The 16,832-nt window shown below is 40.4% G+C and overlaps 1 protein-coding gene across 1 annotated transcript in view; it reads left to right on the plus strand.

Moving 5' to 3' along the window:
- ctnnd2a (catenin (cadherin-associated protein), delta 2a) overlaps positions 1–16,832 on the plus strand; it is a 156,188-nt gene that overhangs the window by 66,685 nt on the left and 72,671 nt on the right. The window contains exons 7-8 of the mRNA XM_028432856.1: positions 9,320–9,400; positions 9,467–9,626. Of these exons, the coding sequence (XP_028288657.1) occupies positions 9,320–9,400; positions 9,467–9,626 (241 nt within the window). The remainder of the gene's footprint in view (positions 1–9,319; positions 9,401–9,466; positions 9,627–16,832) is intronic.

The following is a 16,832-nucleotide window of genomic DNA, read 5'->3' on the forward strand; positions in this document are numbered from 1 at the left end:
TGTGTTGCCTTACCTATTAAGTGGATATAAGGGATATGTAATTGTTTGCAGCCACACTGACCCACTCAGTGTTCCTGTCAGGGCTTCAGCTTTGTCCTGGATTCAGCACAACATGGAGAGAATATTCAATAAAATAAGATGTGTAGAAAAGACCAGACCTTTTATTATTTAAGTCCCTTTTTTTCGTTTTTTAATTGGCAGTGAAGCAAATTTTCTATCAAACTTGCACAGTCGGACACACTCATTCTCACTGCTAGCTCTATAACTTCATTGTTGCCAGCAGTATATTTTTAATGGAGACTCATTGAGCTTATCTCAATGTGGGTTTAGGTATGCCATGTTAATCCCATTACGGTATCATATTCACATGAAAACACCCAAGTCGGTCACGCCACATTCACAGCTCCCTCTGTGTCATTAACCATCCCAGCCTTAATAGCTATCATTAGCATTTGGGTCAGAATCATGGCAGTAAATATGCCACCCTGGACCAGCGTTTGAGTCGATCAGTTTTACTCACTTGAAAGGAGGCAGAATTGCCTTTAAGCGCTGAACACAGCTTTTGAAGCATATTTTAGAGTTAGGTCATTGGGTTTTCTCATACTCCTACAGCTTTGATTACTGTCAGTGAAAATTCTTAGCAATTCACACAGAGATACTATTGTCTTTGCAGCTAGAAAATAATTAAATAAGTGCGCTTCAGAAGTGTACACAGAAGATCCACTGTTATCTATAATTTACCATGCCTTGTATGTGTAGATTCAATAGATGGGTATAAGAAAACTCACAAAGGAAATTTGCACTGCAGCTACAAAAATCAATAGACTGTGGATTAGACCATGTGCATTTAATTGCAACGCTTGAGGTTTACAATGCACTTCTCATCTGGTACAGTATTTTAATAGATTGTCTTATGTCGGTGTAGCTAAATCCTCCATCAGAGTTTCACCTCATATGCTTTTTTTTTCTCAAAGCGTGCTTGGGTGTATAACCACAGCGGTAAATCAACTCACAAAAGATTAACAGCACCTTGAACTCACCGGAATATTGGATTTAGGCTTGCAGAATGTTTTTCAAGTCGTGTGAACAGCATGTGCAGTGAATAGGAGGTTGTCTAATAAGTATTCATAATGCACAGACTGATGGCACATAATGAACTGATAAGGGTCGTGCTGACATAGTGAGCGGTAAGTCATTAATTATGTCATAGTGCCTTTTCTTGGCAATGGCAAGCTCACATTATTGGTTCATTAAGCTGGCATGGATCAATGTAATTAATGTTATAAGTCATTCCTTTGCTAGAAAGAAAAGGGAGACGTTTGTGTGGGCGTTAGACTTCAAAAATTGCAAAGTTGTACTCAGTGGGTCTATGTATATGAGCTGCACAGTGTCAGTCTAATTTAGGGCCAATTTAAACAAAGCAGTCAAATGAAGCTTACAGTATTCATGAAGAGCGTGGGGCATCACCTTACTTAACTGGACACTTGACTATGAAGACGAGCTGCATGATAAATCAAAAGCAATTCAAGCGTGTATAATTGTACATGCGCTTATTTTTTATTTATTTTTTTTATAGTAGCTGACCCAGTTTAGGACTGAGAGACAGGTTGAAGGAAATAGGGACAGGGAGCAAACAGAACATGAAGAAGAAGCAAGTAAAAGCAGGCTCCTTGTAGGGTCAGGGCTTCACTCTAGATGAAATCAAATGATTTGATTATTGATGACAGCACTGCGCTTGGCTGAAGATATAGGAGGAAATCTCACTGTGGCTTTCAACCACTGCCATCTAAGCAAATAGACCTGTGCTCTCAGGAAGGGGTTTTACTTGCAGCACAGCGGACAGCAGTTTGACAACACACACTGACAGTTCAGTCAGGACGAGTTTAGTTTAATGCAGGTATTTGCTAAACCTGTCTGCTCAGCTTTTGTTGCCTCCAGCACGTCTTAGGTCACTATCACATTAATTCTTATATTAACAGCATCTTCAGAGCATTTAAACACAGAAGTGAGATCTGAAAAAAAGTTTCTGCTAAACTGCTGCATGTGTACATCTATAAGGAAACATCAGTCTCACATCGACTTGTGATGCCTTGACTTGTTCAGGTTGAGATATCGCACAAAATGTTAGTTGTGAGTGTGTATGAGTGGGGTTTTGCTGTATGCGTGTGTGTAAGCAGTGATGCGTGGCGTTTCGTTCTTGGATTAAACCAGGCCAGCGCCCCGGAGGACTGCAGGTTAATTTGGCCTATTTTAGGCGGTTATTCCTGCATGGCCACAGTGTCTCTAATGCACACATCCATGCATTCTGGCAGAAGTACAAATTTCTCCAACAGGACATCATAATACATTTTTAAATCAACCTACAGCTCTTTCAATTACTCTGCTTTCACTTCTTGTGTTACAGTCTTGGTTTCTATCATGAGTCACTCACTCTCCAGTCTTTTAAGTGATCTTTCTTATTATCTCTGTTGATTTTCTCTCTTTTTTTACATACATTCCTACAATTCATTTCATTTTCCAATGCTTTATCTCATCTGGAAGAGCCTCCATTAAATCATATGACAGTGTGTGTCCTTGAAGTTTCATGTTCTTATTCTGGTTTCTTCTCTCTGAGCCCTCCTTGTTTGCTGCCTTTTTACTCTAACATTTTTTGCCTTTGTTCACCCCTCCTTATGTCATGAAAGCTATCTTGGCTTGTATTAATGACTCTGACCGCTGGGAATAACAGCAGCTCTGAATGGATGTGGCTCTTTTTGTCTTTAATAGCCTAACATTAGGCCTGCACGTAGCTCAGGTGGCGACGGTGAGAATGGTTAGATTCAGTGCAGCTGCTATTTGTCAGGTGCTCCCAGTGACAAGGTTGAGCTATTGTTGTTGATAAGGGGTGTTATATATTTTGACATCACCGCTGCCAGTATCTTTAAAGGAGACAGATACAAATTCTTTGACAATCAGTTGTCACTAAGCCACAGTAAAAACAAGGTTTTGTTTTCTCAACCATTAACACAACCAGATAACGACTTGATGCCGAGCTGTATAGAAGAATGTAAATAAACAACGTTACATATGTGTATAACACGTTCTTCTTTTGAAGAATCCAAACACATTATCATAGGCTCTGCTTTCTATAGCATTGTTTTGTCTTCTGAATGGTATGATGGACTGACTTATAGACTGAGGTGTTATAAAAGTAACAAAATATTTCATATTTCCTCCACTTCCTCATTAGGTTTCAAAGCTGAAATGTATGCAGTTCCCAGGGCAAGAGATCAACTCTGTTACATAAGTGTGTGTGTGTTTTGATGTTTCTCCAAAGCAGGATTATTTTTGCTTGAATTTGCAGCTCTGTGGCACTCCTTTCACCAGTGTGAATGTACACACACACACACACACACACACACACACTAAGTGATAAAAAAGAGAAAGAAATACAGGGAAGGATTTGCATCAAACCATCAGACCAATCTGCTCTCCCCTTTGTTTGTTTTCTTTCTGTAATGAGATCTGACATCCTAATGAGGGGGGCAGAATAGAGAGAGTGATAGAGATGAGGGAGAGAAAACAAGCCCAAGAGAGGAGGGAAGAATGGATAAAGACAAAGGGGACTGAAGAGAGGGTGCAGTTATCATGCGTCTTCTTACCAAGAGGCGAGGAAAGTTCAGGACTGCTCTTAGATAGCAGTTACTAAAGAAAAGAAAAGGCTTACTTTTATCTTGCACGTCCTCCACTATGTGGTTTGTAATGCTAGTTGGATTGTGTGAGTGTTTGTTTTATGCAGCTGTAGTTGATGGACATTTTAAAGATGAAAGAATTTACCCCGAGTAAATGTAAATTTGAAGAATGAAGAAAGAATGTAAATGAGAGGCTCATTTATATATTCACCAACAGCTATGCACATTTGGAGCCACTACTCCACTTTTTGGCACTAAGATTGTGCCAATCCAGGCTGAACAGATCGGCTGTCCAAAATCTGATCCTTTTGTTGCCGTACTGTACAGTAATCCACCTCAGCCTGCTGGAGTTGCTGTGCTACTGCAAGCATACACAGTGTGTAGTGAGAGTGTGAAAATCATAGTGTATGAAGGTAATTTGTTGTTGTGTTTGATACCTTGGCATGATTCGTTTGGGCAGGTGTGAACATTGTAATCGCACCAAAACTAGTGAAAGTGGTCTTGGTCTGATATAAACAAGGTATTGAGTGGTTTGATTGTGGCTTCCCCAACTACCACTTTTACTTAAAAGTTAAACTCTTGTTTCCTCTTATCTCTCTTCCCTCTAAATATGTCAGTTAAAAGAGTGATATTCTGTATTTATTGAAAATTTCCATATAAAACTATGGTTTCTTGACTCTCACAATTGACCTGAATCACCAGTTATTTTTCAGGCACTGTTGAGTAAACCCTAAAACGCTGCAGCACTGTCGACCCTTTTGTCCAAAGCATCTCCCCAGTCACTTTATTGTGTCACTCACCAGTCTGCGTCCCATCGCCAGGTTAGATTAAGGTTAGATTTGTTTGGCCAGGATCAATTTCTGCTTGGCCTCTTGGTCCTGCTAGTCTATTAATGGACGTACTGTCTTTGGAACACCAGTAAAGTAAGACTGATGTTTACCTAATTGTAAAAACATTTGTGGCGATGAAATGCCCAGACAGACATGAAGGAGCCAGCTTTTACACAAATAACAACATTGAATCACAGTTTAATGAAAGAAGGACACTAAGAAGGAGGTGAGGAAGGATGTAAAAATGATCTAAACCTTACATCCAGGTTACTTGCACAGACTACAGTACAGTATTTACAGTGAGATTTTGCTGAAATCTCAGAAAGCTTTAATTACCATCACAGAGCACCTGACTTCCTCAACAGTTCAGCACAAAATCTTTCTCTCGGGAAAACATATGGCATTTCCTAAACAGAAATTTAATTTAGCCACCCCAACGTTACATGTCTGTGGAAAAAAAGTGTGTCTTCATAAAGACTCAGACACACAAGAGACAGAAAACATGCGCAGATACACACATGCTACTTTCCCCTGATATCTAGTTTACATGATTAGCATATTATTTGTTCTAGCATCAGTAATAAATTCGTAGCTGCAGAATGAAACATTTATTTTTGTCCTCTTAGATACACAGATTTTCAATATTACTGTCATTAAATCAAAAGAAATGTTATCTGCTCTTAGTATTGATTCAGTTGTTTACATTGTAAATTAGCTCTATATTAGAGAAACCATCACCGTGGGTTTTTTAATATTAAGGGAACTACAGAGCTAAACTATTTACCTCAGAATACTGTGAGTAATTTGAATCCTTTTAAGAGTGTGTCATGTAGTGGGCGTTGTATATAAATGGTAAACCACAGTGAAAAGAAATTTTTTATGACTTTTGCTATTGTTTCTTTCACAGCATGAACATTTAGCTGTAGCCACTGGCGTGCTACCCCTGCAATGTATAAGTGGCACGATTAGAGAAAGACATGGCACCTTGACTCACAGAAACAAGTGTCCTGCAGCTTCCACACTATGAGACCTTGTACTTGATGCTGAAAGTGCAAAGGGGGATGTGGGGTGAGTTGTGTGTGTGGAGGGGTCTTTCAGTGCTTCCAGCTCAAGAACATCAAGAGCTGTGTGTTGGCCAGGAGGCTCTCCTAGGGATAAACAGAGGCAGAAACTAATCCTTACTCTCCTCCTCATCCAGGCAGTGTGTGCGTGTATATGTGCTTAATCCATAGCTGCTGAAGGAAAGGTTGGGTGTGCATGTTGTTGCATGACCTTAAAGCATTATGGTGAAAGATGTGTTACAGACATGCATGTTTAGTCTATGTCAATCACTTGCATATTTAGAAATCCGTGTTTGTGTGCTGGTGATTTCTGTGTGAGTGTGTGTGTATGTAGAGAGATAGAGACTGTACTGAGGGGTTTTGTGTAATCGTGCTGAGCACTGAAGCGTGTCGAGAGAAAGGACATGTCCTCAGCTCTGATCACATAGTCTACTACAACCACAATAGAAGGGGAGAGGGAGTGAGACGGAGAGACAGAAGGGTGTTAGGGAAGAAAGAGAGACGAAAACATGAAATGAATGGATGATGGAGAGAGGATGACAAGCAAAAAAATGGAAGCAGAGAAGGGAGCAAGCTACAGTAAAAGAGGGAGGGCAGTAATTCAAAGGTGGGGGGTTTCAGAAGAGATGCGTGAGAAAAAGAGATGGATGGAAGTGAAGACTGAAAGGGACAGGAATGCAGGAAGAGGAAAAGGAAGAGAAAAGGGCAAGGGAGTGATGGAGAAAAAGAGGGTGACAGAGACGAAGTAGGGCTGAAAGAAATGGAGGCAGAGATGAAAGAACGAGGAGTGAGGATGGACATGGAAAGCTTGAAGGATTGGTTTGATCCCTCACTACTTTTTTCTCTCTGACTCCGTCCCTCCCGCCCGCCCTGTTTCCTCTATCTCTTGTACATTCAGCGAGGGCTCCACACTCACAGCAGCCTGCTGGAAAAAAAGTCTGCCCTGTTCTAAGCGAGGCGGCCCCTCAGCCGACTGGCTAATTGCAGAGGTATCACTGTGTCAAATGACTAATAGAGTTTCCTTCCCGTTGCTAATCTGCCAGCAGGAGCACAGCCGCGATTTGTTTACTCTATGCCGAAGCAGGGGAATACAAAGACACACTCGCCTTTTTATTTCCTCTCAAACACAATTTCACGCTGCCGGAGCGTTAGGTGTGAGAGGTGAGTGGTACATGTGTGTGTTTTGTGTCTGTTGGTACACACATTTCATGATTTGTTAAATATTTCATGAAACAGCACGGTGAGTTCGCCTTCTGCTAGCTTTCAAATTTATGAAAGGCACTCTCACACATATGTTTTACTCTTAAGAACCCCTGTGTTCATTCTAAAAGTTTAAACCCTTAAATTGGAAAATCAGACCCAAAATCAGACATAATGTTTGAATTTACAAATGAAATATTTGACTTGTATCAAATTCATCTTCTTTCTTCTTCTTCCAATTTGCTTTGCTATTTTGGCTCCAAAGATCTAGCCCTAGGCCAGTGCACACCATGACAACATTTATTTAAAGAATGGGAGGAATATCTGGAGAGCAGAGTCAGATTTAGTGAAGCAAAAAATTCATAAAGAGGCAGGGGAAGCTGAATACAAAGTAACAGAATGCGAAAACAAAAGGATGAGCTAAAGCAATGATTTGGCAGAAGATTGTGGATCCTCTCTCTCATGTCTTTACTGTGGTCATAGCAAAAGCTGTAAAAAAAATAATTTGACAGGCCTTTTTCCTCTCTCTTCTTTCCCACCCTCTTCTTTTCGCTTCTCTTTTTGCTCTAACATTCATCCTGTTTGGGTGTCATGTCTCTTGTTGAGTGCGCACGGACTCTGGTGGGGTTAGCCTAAAGCCCCAACTACTAATGAGACGTTCAAAAAGACGGACACACCACAGACACCATTTAAAGACTACAGAAAAGACCGGGATTTGCTTCTGATGGGAGTAACTCTGCTTCATTACCCTCCTATACCCCCTGTTCATTGCAGCTCTGCTGTCGCTCCCTCCACTGCTTCTTGTTTCTTCTGTTGGCTGACTCTCTCTCTCTCTCTCTGTCTTTTTTTCCTTCTCAAAATTGCAGCTCTATCCCTCACTTCTCATCTGTTTCTTTTCCCAGGCTTTCTCACTGTTTCTCTTTCCCTGCCTAATTCTTTGGATCTTTGTCAAATTTGGGGCGTCAGTAGCAGAGCTCACACAGCCTTCAGCCTCATGGGCATTGCATGGAAGAATCTGAAACTTTTTCCACTTTTTCCACAGTCTGGCTGGCAAAGGATTTTTGTTAACCTGATTTTAGAGTCAGGAAATAAAAATATGCTAATTTGGTTACATCATCAGAAATGTTCATTGTGCTACTTATGGACTAACTTATAGAGTTTATCAGACTTGTTGAAAAGAATTAAAGTAAGAGATTTGGAAAGTGATTGTCAGGGAGTTCTTCAGCCGGCCTCATGTACTAAACTAAAGGTTTGGCAGATCAGGTGTTTGTCTGTGTGTGTCTGTGTGTGTGACAAAGAGAGCAATGAGGGTGAAGGTCAAGTAAATGCCAGCACTCAAGACAGCGCTAAAGAGCAAGTTTGTTGATCACATAACAATGAGACACTTAACACACACTCTCATTCACACAACCTGCACTCCTTTGTTAAGTTTTTACCCAGTACATAACTGTGTTCCATGCTTATGTATGAAATACATACGTGTTGAGTATGTGAATGAGTGTGTGTGTTGCCATCCAGACATGTTTTACAGCCTAATTCTCTTTGTGAGACAAGGCTCATTGGCCTGTTTTAAAACGTAAGTCCATCACATGGCCACATATTGATTTCAAAGCTCTGTGATTTATCACTTACCCACTGAAGAACACATTTATGGTGTATTTGCATGTTTGTGTGTGTGTGTGTGTTTTATCGTGCACAAACCTTGACAGATGAGATGGATCCCCGCTCTCACAGTCTGTCTCAGTGTTTTTACAGCCAGAGAAACGAGGCCCCCAGACTCATATTAACACCTTGATATATCACCGATCCACAGCTCGGGTGCAACAGGGAGGGGAGGTGACAGCTACTGTGCCTCCGCAGGCTGCTTACATCCCCGAGCAAATCCCCATTCAATTTCCAAGTCACTCTAAAGAGAGATAGCTTGAAGTTTTATTTATTTATTTTGTATTTTATGTATTTTTTAGTCCTTATTACTCACTAGGCAGATGTCTCATTGTGCAGAAAAAGTTTCCTCCAGCTACCCACAAATAAACTCAGAACCTAAGCTTACATCTTTCATCACACGGGGATGACAGTCTGATGAGACATTTGAGTGACAAATCTAACATTGTGTGCAGTATAAAAACAAATAAAGTTTTTAGTAGGCTATGCTTCACGTTGGAGTAGTAATGTTTCAGAATAGTCTGATTTTATGGCTTCAACAACAATTCAGAATCATCTTCACATTGCAACAATTTATTGCTATCAGTATAATTAATGCTTAGTTGGTGCCTGAACTTATATTATAAGTTATAGTAGTATAGTAGTTATATTATATTATATTATAACTATATTGTGTGTCACACATTTATGTACTACATTAATGGATATGAGAAGATGTCTACAAAAACTTGCTTCCAACAACTTGTTCTTGTCTGTTTGCCTTTCTGCCTCTTCTTGTTTCCTCGACCCTTCTCTCCTCCTGTCCTTTTCTCCCTTCCTTTGCTCTCCTCTATAGACCTTACCATGCGTGTCCATGACCTAAGTTATGTCCTCTGTCCCTACTTTCCTACCATAGCACCCTCCTCCCCTGGTGTCGACTCAACCCCTTTGCAGCGCACAGGCAGTCACGGCACAGGGACCGGAAACTACGGCCGTGGTGGGACCAACAACTATGCCACAGTGGGGCCAGGCTACACCTCGAGTGGAGGTGGTGGAGGCGGAGATGTGTATGGCTCAGATCCCTATGTGGCGGACCCTTACCGCACCCTGCAATACTGCCCCTCGGTGGTGGAATCGCCCTACAGCAAGTCTGGACCAGCCCTGCCGCCCGAGGGCAGCCTGCAGCGCTCCCCTTCAATCGACTCCATTCAGAAAGACCCCAGGTAGGAAGAAAGTGGTGAGGTGTGGTGTTTGTGTGCATGAGCATGTGAAGAATGTGGCTGCAGCAAAGAGCCTTAATGCCAGCTTTAAAGAGGCCAAAGGCTCCTCTGTCCCTACTCTGTCCCATTAGTACTATAGATGTGATTGGATCAGCTGCCTGTGTCATAGTAAGTTTGTGTTTTCTTGTGGTTTTTTGCCTCAGGGTCATTGAATTGGAATGATTTATGTCTGACCTTCCTTGAGTCATGGAAATGTGACTGTACTGTGCACATAGACAAACCATCTGGTCACATTTAGTTACTACAGAATGTTCTAAGTTATACCTCATTATGAGATGAAAACCACAAACTGTTTTGTAAAGTTTTGGTTGACAACCTGTGATAAAAGCTACATGTATCACTGAGCTGTTACCACACCCAAGGCTCTCTCACAGCTGGTGTTCAGGGTTAAAATGGTATAGTCTATAAAAGCAGGTGTGTGAGGTACCAGTGCGAGGCAGTGTCAAGGTTTTACCAAATACCAGTCCAAGAGATTTATAGTTCTGTAAAACAAGACTTTTGAGATTCTAAGTCAGTGAAGATAGTTTTATCTCTACTCCAAACCTGAGCCAGATGTGTTATCTTAGGCATGTTAAAAACAAATGGAAACACAGGGCTGCACACACTGGTTGCTTCAGAGGCTCTTTTTTGCCTCCCTTAGTGTCATGCTGTGTGTAAAAGAGTCCTACTGGGCTGTGATCACTTCCATCCTCTTGTCTCTGCAATTAAGCAAAGCTCAGTCTCCTCTCTTTATTTATACATATTTCACAGGACTCTTGATGTATAATTCCTTTAATTACTGAGCGAAAGGGACCGAGGCATGTGGATCAAGTCTCAGCAGCAGCTGTCAATCACAGGAAGTAAGAAAGGGTGGTAGAGCATTATTTAAAAACAATGGCAAAGAAAGTGAAGAATGACACATACACAGTCAAGTGAAGGTGAAATCCCAGGCCACATTCTTCAGCACTGTGAAGATGTATAAAGTCTGTAATGAGGCCATGACGTTTCATTATTAATGTTAGCGGACTGACTGGCTAAAGTCCGTGGTTTTGTTTAATAAATACTTATGGCTTTACTCAGTAAAGGTTAGATTTAATTTTGCAAACAAAATTCCCAAAATGGATATTTCATTTGGTCACTTATTGACTTTGTAAAACAAACAAAACACCACAGACCTGGGGGAGAACATACTGTCTGTTTGCTTTCTAAAAGGCTGAATTGTTTTTCATTTCCAAATTACCATAAAGTTTGTTAACCAGTTGTTTGCACTCTGGAGCTTTTTGCACTGCACTTTATGCTGATGTACAGAGAAAGTCCTCCCTGAGTGCTGCAAGAGGCAAAGTAGTAGTACTGTACTGCATATAATTTGTATACCATAAGGTATACAGACGGCTTTATATTTGTCACACAGCAATAAAAAAGTTGAAACAATGGGTAAGAATGAGTCTTACTGATTGCCTTACCTAATATATCATGTAAATATTTTGTTAATTGAAAAGCTAATGCACCCCAGAGTCTAAATATGCTGATCGACTGTTTAGTATTGACAACAGACAAAGACAATGGAAGCTTTTAACAATTAAATGTTCATCAAAACATTAAGCCAAATCATTAGTCAGCGTATTTTTAACTCATGAAATAGAAACAGACAACAGTATTTGATGTACTTTTTAAAACTTATAAAGATAAACTGGGGTAATGCAGGTGTTGGCTACGGCTTATACAAACTGTCATCCTTACTGTATTCACAAAACACCCTACTATTGGTTCACTGTTGTCTTTAGCAAACTAGCTAATGTGCACAAATACAAACGCACTGCTCACACACTATATGCACAGACCGATGTCATATTTTATTTTTTTTGTCCACATTTTAGATGAAACGACAAAAACTGTTCTCTATGCAGCCCCAATTCAACATAAAAGAGCCCTTTATTGTGTTGAGTGCCCCCTGCAGATTTCAATAAGTTTTTATTTAATTAAAAGTTGCCTAGTTATTCATTTAGACTTCACCAGCTTGAGCGTAGTGTGTGGAAATGCTTCAGATTCCAATTGTTGTTTGTTTTAATTCATTTAGGCCAGTCGGGACTCCACAGGTAGCTAAAGTGAAAACTTCAAAAGCACAATGAATGGATTTTTTACGGCAGCCTTTGTATCTGAGTCCTAAACACTGTTCTGTTCCGACTACAACAAATTTAATTAAACATGAGCAAAATCTGTTTTAATGAAATCCTGTCCACTTTTCTTAGATGTATTAAAATACTGCACAGAATGAAGACAAGGCCTAAAAATGTGTTTAACTGAATATATAGAACAAATCGCAGAATGACTGTGATGCCCGATAAATCATCTGCTTTTTAAGTTTTTAAATCATCTGACTGTACTTTATTGAATTGCTGTTACATTTCTCTTTGTCGGGAGGTTAAATAGCCTCCTACTCAAACTTCTGTCTCTCTCTCTCTCGTTGTAATTGGATCTAGTTGAGCTAACATGAAGTGCTAAATGAGTTAGCAGCTATTAGAGACAAGGACAATCTGAGTGAGGGCAGAGGTTATGTCTGCAAGTGTGTGTGTGTGAAAATCTATGCTGATATTGCCATGGGAATTTAGAGGGAGACCGTGTTTTCATATAATTCATCAGCATATATTGTTTATCCCAAAATCCTGCATAAACATGTATATGTGTGTGTGTATGCTTGTCAGTTTGGGGCTATTACAGTTGCAGAAGTGTAAGCTTGATAGGGGAGAGGCAATGACAGCGACACAAAGAGAAAACTCAATAACCGCTAATGGATGGCAGTGAGGAAAGGAGGGGTGGAAGAGGGGAGATAAGATGGATAAGGGGAGAGTAGAGGGAATTAGAGGAAGCTGAGAGGAAGGAGGCAGATGAAGTAGGAGAAAGAGACACAGAAAAAGACCAGAAGTACAGCAAATAAAGGAAGAGGCTGGGAAGTGAAGGGATCAGGAGAGGGAAATAGAAAAATGGAGAAATGGAGGACAACAGATATGGGAGATAGAGATCAAAATGGAGGAATAAACAATAGAGAAGAAGTGCAGAGAGGAGCCAGGCGTAATGCAGACTAAGTGTCTCCCTTTATTGTTTATGTTTCCCTTTAAGCTCTCTTCATGAAAAGGCTTTCGCACCCCCACTGGGTTTCCTTCTTAAAATGCATATTAAAAACAATGTAGGGAGTGAGATGATGAGGAAAAATGTCAAGCTCAGACAGGGATGGTAAAAATAAAGAAAAATAAAAACAATAATGAGAGAAAGAAAAGGGGATCTGGAGAATCTTTAGAAAGCACAGATAGACATTTGTTGAGGGAGTAACATGTGTGTTGAGATGTTTAGACAGAAGCAAAAAGAACGGAGGGAGGGGGTGATGAAAGAGGGAGAGACAGAATAACATTAACTCAAGGCAGATGGGAGTTGGGGCCAGTGCTTATTGTTTCAAAGCTTAGGAGGCATGTAATATGGCGAAACACATCATAAACAGAGGTGGACTGACGGCAAGAAAAACTCAGTAATATGATCAAAAACAAGAAGATGTAGCACTTCAAGATATATTAAAAATTCCTAATTAAAATGTCATTTTATTACATATACAAATACGTCCATCCCTCAATAACAGTTACACACACATTTAAAAAGCACCATAATAATCTAAGGGCTAAATCAAAAGGTGTGCAACATATAGGTGCCCCCATTACTTTTGATATAATTGAGCTGCTGACATGAAATTGCCATTTACAGCACCTTGATATGATGTGATCTGCTGTGACATGTCATTGTCACTGCTTGCTATTTATTGTCCATGTGTGTTGGCTCACAGCCTGAGCACATCACTCTATTTATGGAAAATCTGCGGTGGTCAGCGGTGACTCTCTGCATGTTTGTGAGTGTGTGTGTGTGTGTGTGTGTGTGTGTGTGTGTGTGCTCGCAAATGAATGGGTAGTGTCCAAGGCTGTGTCAAAAAAAGCAATGTGTGTATTTGAGTGTGTGTGTGTAAGAGAGAGATTCATGTGATAGCACAGGGCTGATGCAGTGCAATGTGTCACAGTCTAAAGGACAATGACATGTCAGTGTGTGTGTGTGTGCACTTAAGAAATGGAGAGGGGGATAGTTATTATGCTGTGATTGCTCTTGTTGACACTTGGGCATGGTGTGTTTATCAAGTGCATATGTGTGAGTCAGAGAAACAGTAGCTGTATTTCCTGTCTGTTTGTGTAAGTGTGTTGCTCTGTGTGTTGGATACCTATGGTTTATGTATGACTCTTCAGCCAGGATTCCTGCTTTAGATGGAAATTGAAGCACCGGCTGCCTCTGGTAGGTCTTGACCATGGCTTTATATTCAGACAGGGTAGCCCATAGTCACTTAAGTGAAAGTAAGACCCATTCACATCAACAGTTTCACATATGATGCACTTGGGGATTTCTATTGTGTAAAGTGGAAACAGATTATGTTTACTTGGGGTAGTGGAGTAGATTCCTGAATCAATACACTGTTTTCCATTTTCAGTAGCGTAGATAAAAGGTCCTTCCTCTTCTCTCTTGTTTTGTGAGTTATTTCTCCCACATTTTTTTACACCACTTGCATGCACTTGCACTTTGTTTACTTGCACTTGCGGCACAACATTTACACCCTTACCCTACTGACACAACCAATGCATTTTTTAGACCAAGTCATTCATAGGGAAGACTGTTCATACTTAAACTCTATGGCCACAGAAACACTCCCCATCCTTCATTTCTCCCACTGACATATCCCAAATGTTCAGGACATTATACACAGAACTGCCCAATCTGTCTGACACTTATTTGGCATATGCTGTTGTGGTCACTTCAAAGAAAAGTTACACTTTTGATCTGGAAAGAGAAAGTTTTGAGCAGTGCATGACTAGATTGTTCCACTTCAGCACTTTGGACAGAGACACAAAGATGGGCTTCAAAGTTTCAGCACCATGGACAGAGACAAACCAATATGAACAAATGTAATCTATGACCACAGCATCAGCCAAGCTAGTAATAACATGTAAAATACTTAAATAACAAATGGATGACTTTAATTATAAAACACAACCCATACGATTTTATACGTTTACTGTTTTACAAAAGATGCTGCTTACTAATCTAGCCTTTTATGGTAGTATTGAATGTCAGTGGTCATAGCTTTATGACCCATGTTGATATGCAGATCTTTTGTTTATTACAACAGGGGAATCAATTTAGGATTTACAAGGGAAGTGGAGTAAAAGTCAGAGATGACAGAAGGGAGGAGACAATAGAGGCTATTAGTACCTCCTTGTCCTTTGTCCTACATCAGACATGATGTAATGAAAAAGGTGTCAATAAGAGAAAGACACAAAGAATGAATGTGTAACTGGGTGGCTCAGGGAGCAAGAGCAAGGAATGGAGGACAGTAAGGTTTTAGGAGCACAGTCACAGGAGCAAAGGATTTAAGGAAAGAGAAGGGGGGGGGAGACAGATATAGGGAAGACACACTCTATTGGCTCTCAGCACGGCCCAGGGGTAATTTCCCCTCCACATGAGAAATGCATGCTGGGATATGGAATCACCTCCAAGGGAGGGTAATGATGCATTGCCAGAACCTTGGCCCTGAGGCACAGCTGTGTGTATGTGTGTGTGTTTGTGTGCGTGCATCTGTGTCCTGGCCGTCATCCCTGCCTGTTCTGGGTAAATTGCCCATTGTAGTTATTTTCCTTTTCTGAGGTGGCCTATCTGTTTGTGTGTGTGTGTGTGTGACCTTGGGATGATAACAACCCTGTGTGTCTGCCTTCTTCACTGCTAACGGTGAGCTTCATCCTAAATCTTAAGGCCTGGAAAATGGATCACCAAAGTGAGAAATGCTGATAGTTGTTGATGGATACACTCCAACACTCTCATTAGGTGTTTAGATGGATTAGAAAATGGCATACACACAGAGGCGTCATATTTAGATGGAATTTGGATCTTAAGAAGTGAGAAGTCAGAACAGTAAGCTTGGGCTTGTTCTGTTTCTGCGAGTTCATTCTCTCAGTGTTTAGGTGTGTGTGTGTGTTTGTGTGTGCATTGACACACTTGGTAATGAATGTGTCATGTTATTTTGATTTAATCACAACGTTATTGTATTTTGTGGTAATTACTGCCAGTAACATTTCTTCGATTAACTTCCATCAACCTTTTGCATGCACGCACAGGAACAGGACACACATTCAATATAATATAGGCTAAGAAAACAGCGCTTGTATTAGATTTTTCAGCTGCTTCAACAAAAGTATGGCATTGGAGACTTTTCATTTCTCTCCCTCCTCCTCCTCCTCTCACCATCTTTCTGCTGCTCTGTCTCCTGACACTGGTGGCATTTGGGAGGGATTATGGGAAAATGTCACACCAGCAGAATTACTGTATATCTTCTCTCCTCACCACGCCTCACTTCACCTCACCTCTTCTCTAGCTTATACTTGAGAGCAGCACAGCCCAACCATACCCAACATTTTTCGACCTGATGGTATGCTGGTAGGAACAATAACAATAAATGGCAATTTTAACAGACTTTTAACATTTGTGTGCAATCAGCAGTCATTTTAATCTTTTTTTTAATCTTTTTTTCAGTGATGTATCTAAAAGATCTTTATTCGTGTACCTGTAAAAGTTCTTTTGAAAACATTTTAGGCTTCAGACAACATATTTCTTAGCTGGACATGTGTGGTACAATAGCTCAGTTTGGCATTTTGTTCAATTTGTTCCATTTTGTGTCCCAGTGTTCCAGTTGTGGACCACTTTGTTCATATGATCACTTGAACTTATTGATGTATTGATTATACTTGATAATCTCATGTCTATCCATACATGTGAAAGCATGTAGGGATGCCTGAAGGGAAAACCACTTGGTAATATTTACATAACACATTTTTGGACATTGACACAAATGTCTAAAGGGTTTCTAGGATGAGTATGGTCTCTATAAGTATAAAAAAGTTCCCAACTAGAGCTCTTTTAGTGTTACTTAAAAGAAAAGAGTGTTGTCTTTAATTACCTTTCCCTAATGTTTAGTCTGGACTGCACGGTCAAGAAGCTATTGCTTTCTTTGCACAAGACTCAGTCTTCCATGGCGCTGCAGATGTTAAGGTCAGCAAGTTGTATATTTTTTGTGCAGGAGAGGGATCTTGACCT

This window comes from Parambassis ranga, chromosome 20 (genome assembly GCF_900634625.1).
Source record: "Parambassis ranga chromosome 20, fParRan2.1, whole genome shotgun sequence".
NCBI classification, from domain to species: Eukaryota; Metazoa; Chordata; class Actinopteri; family Ambassidae; genus Parambassis; species Parambassis ranga.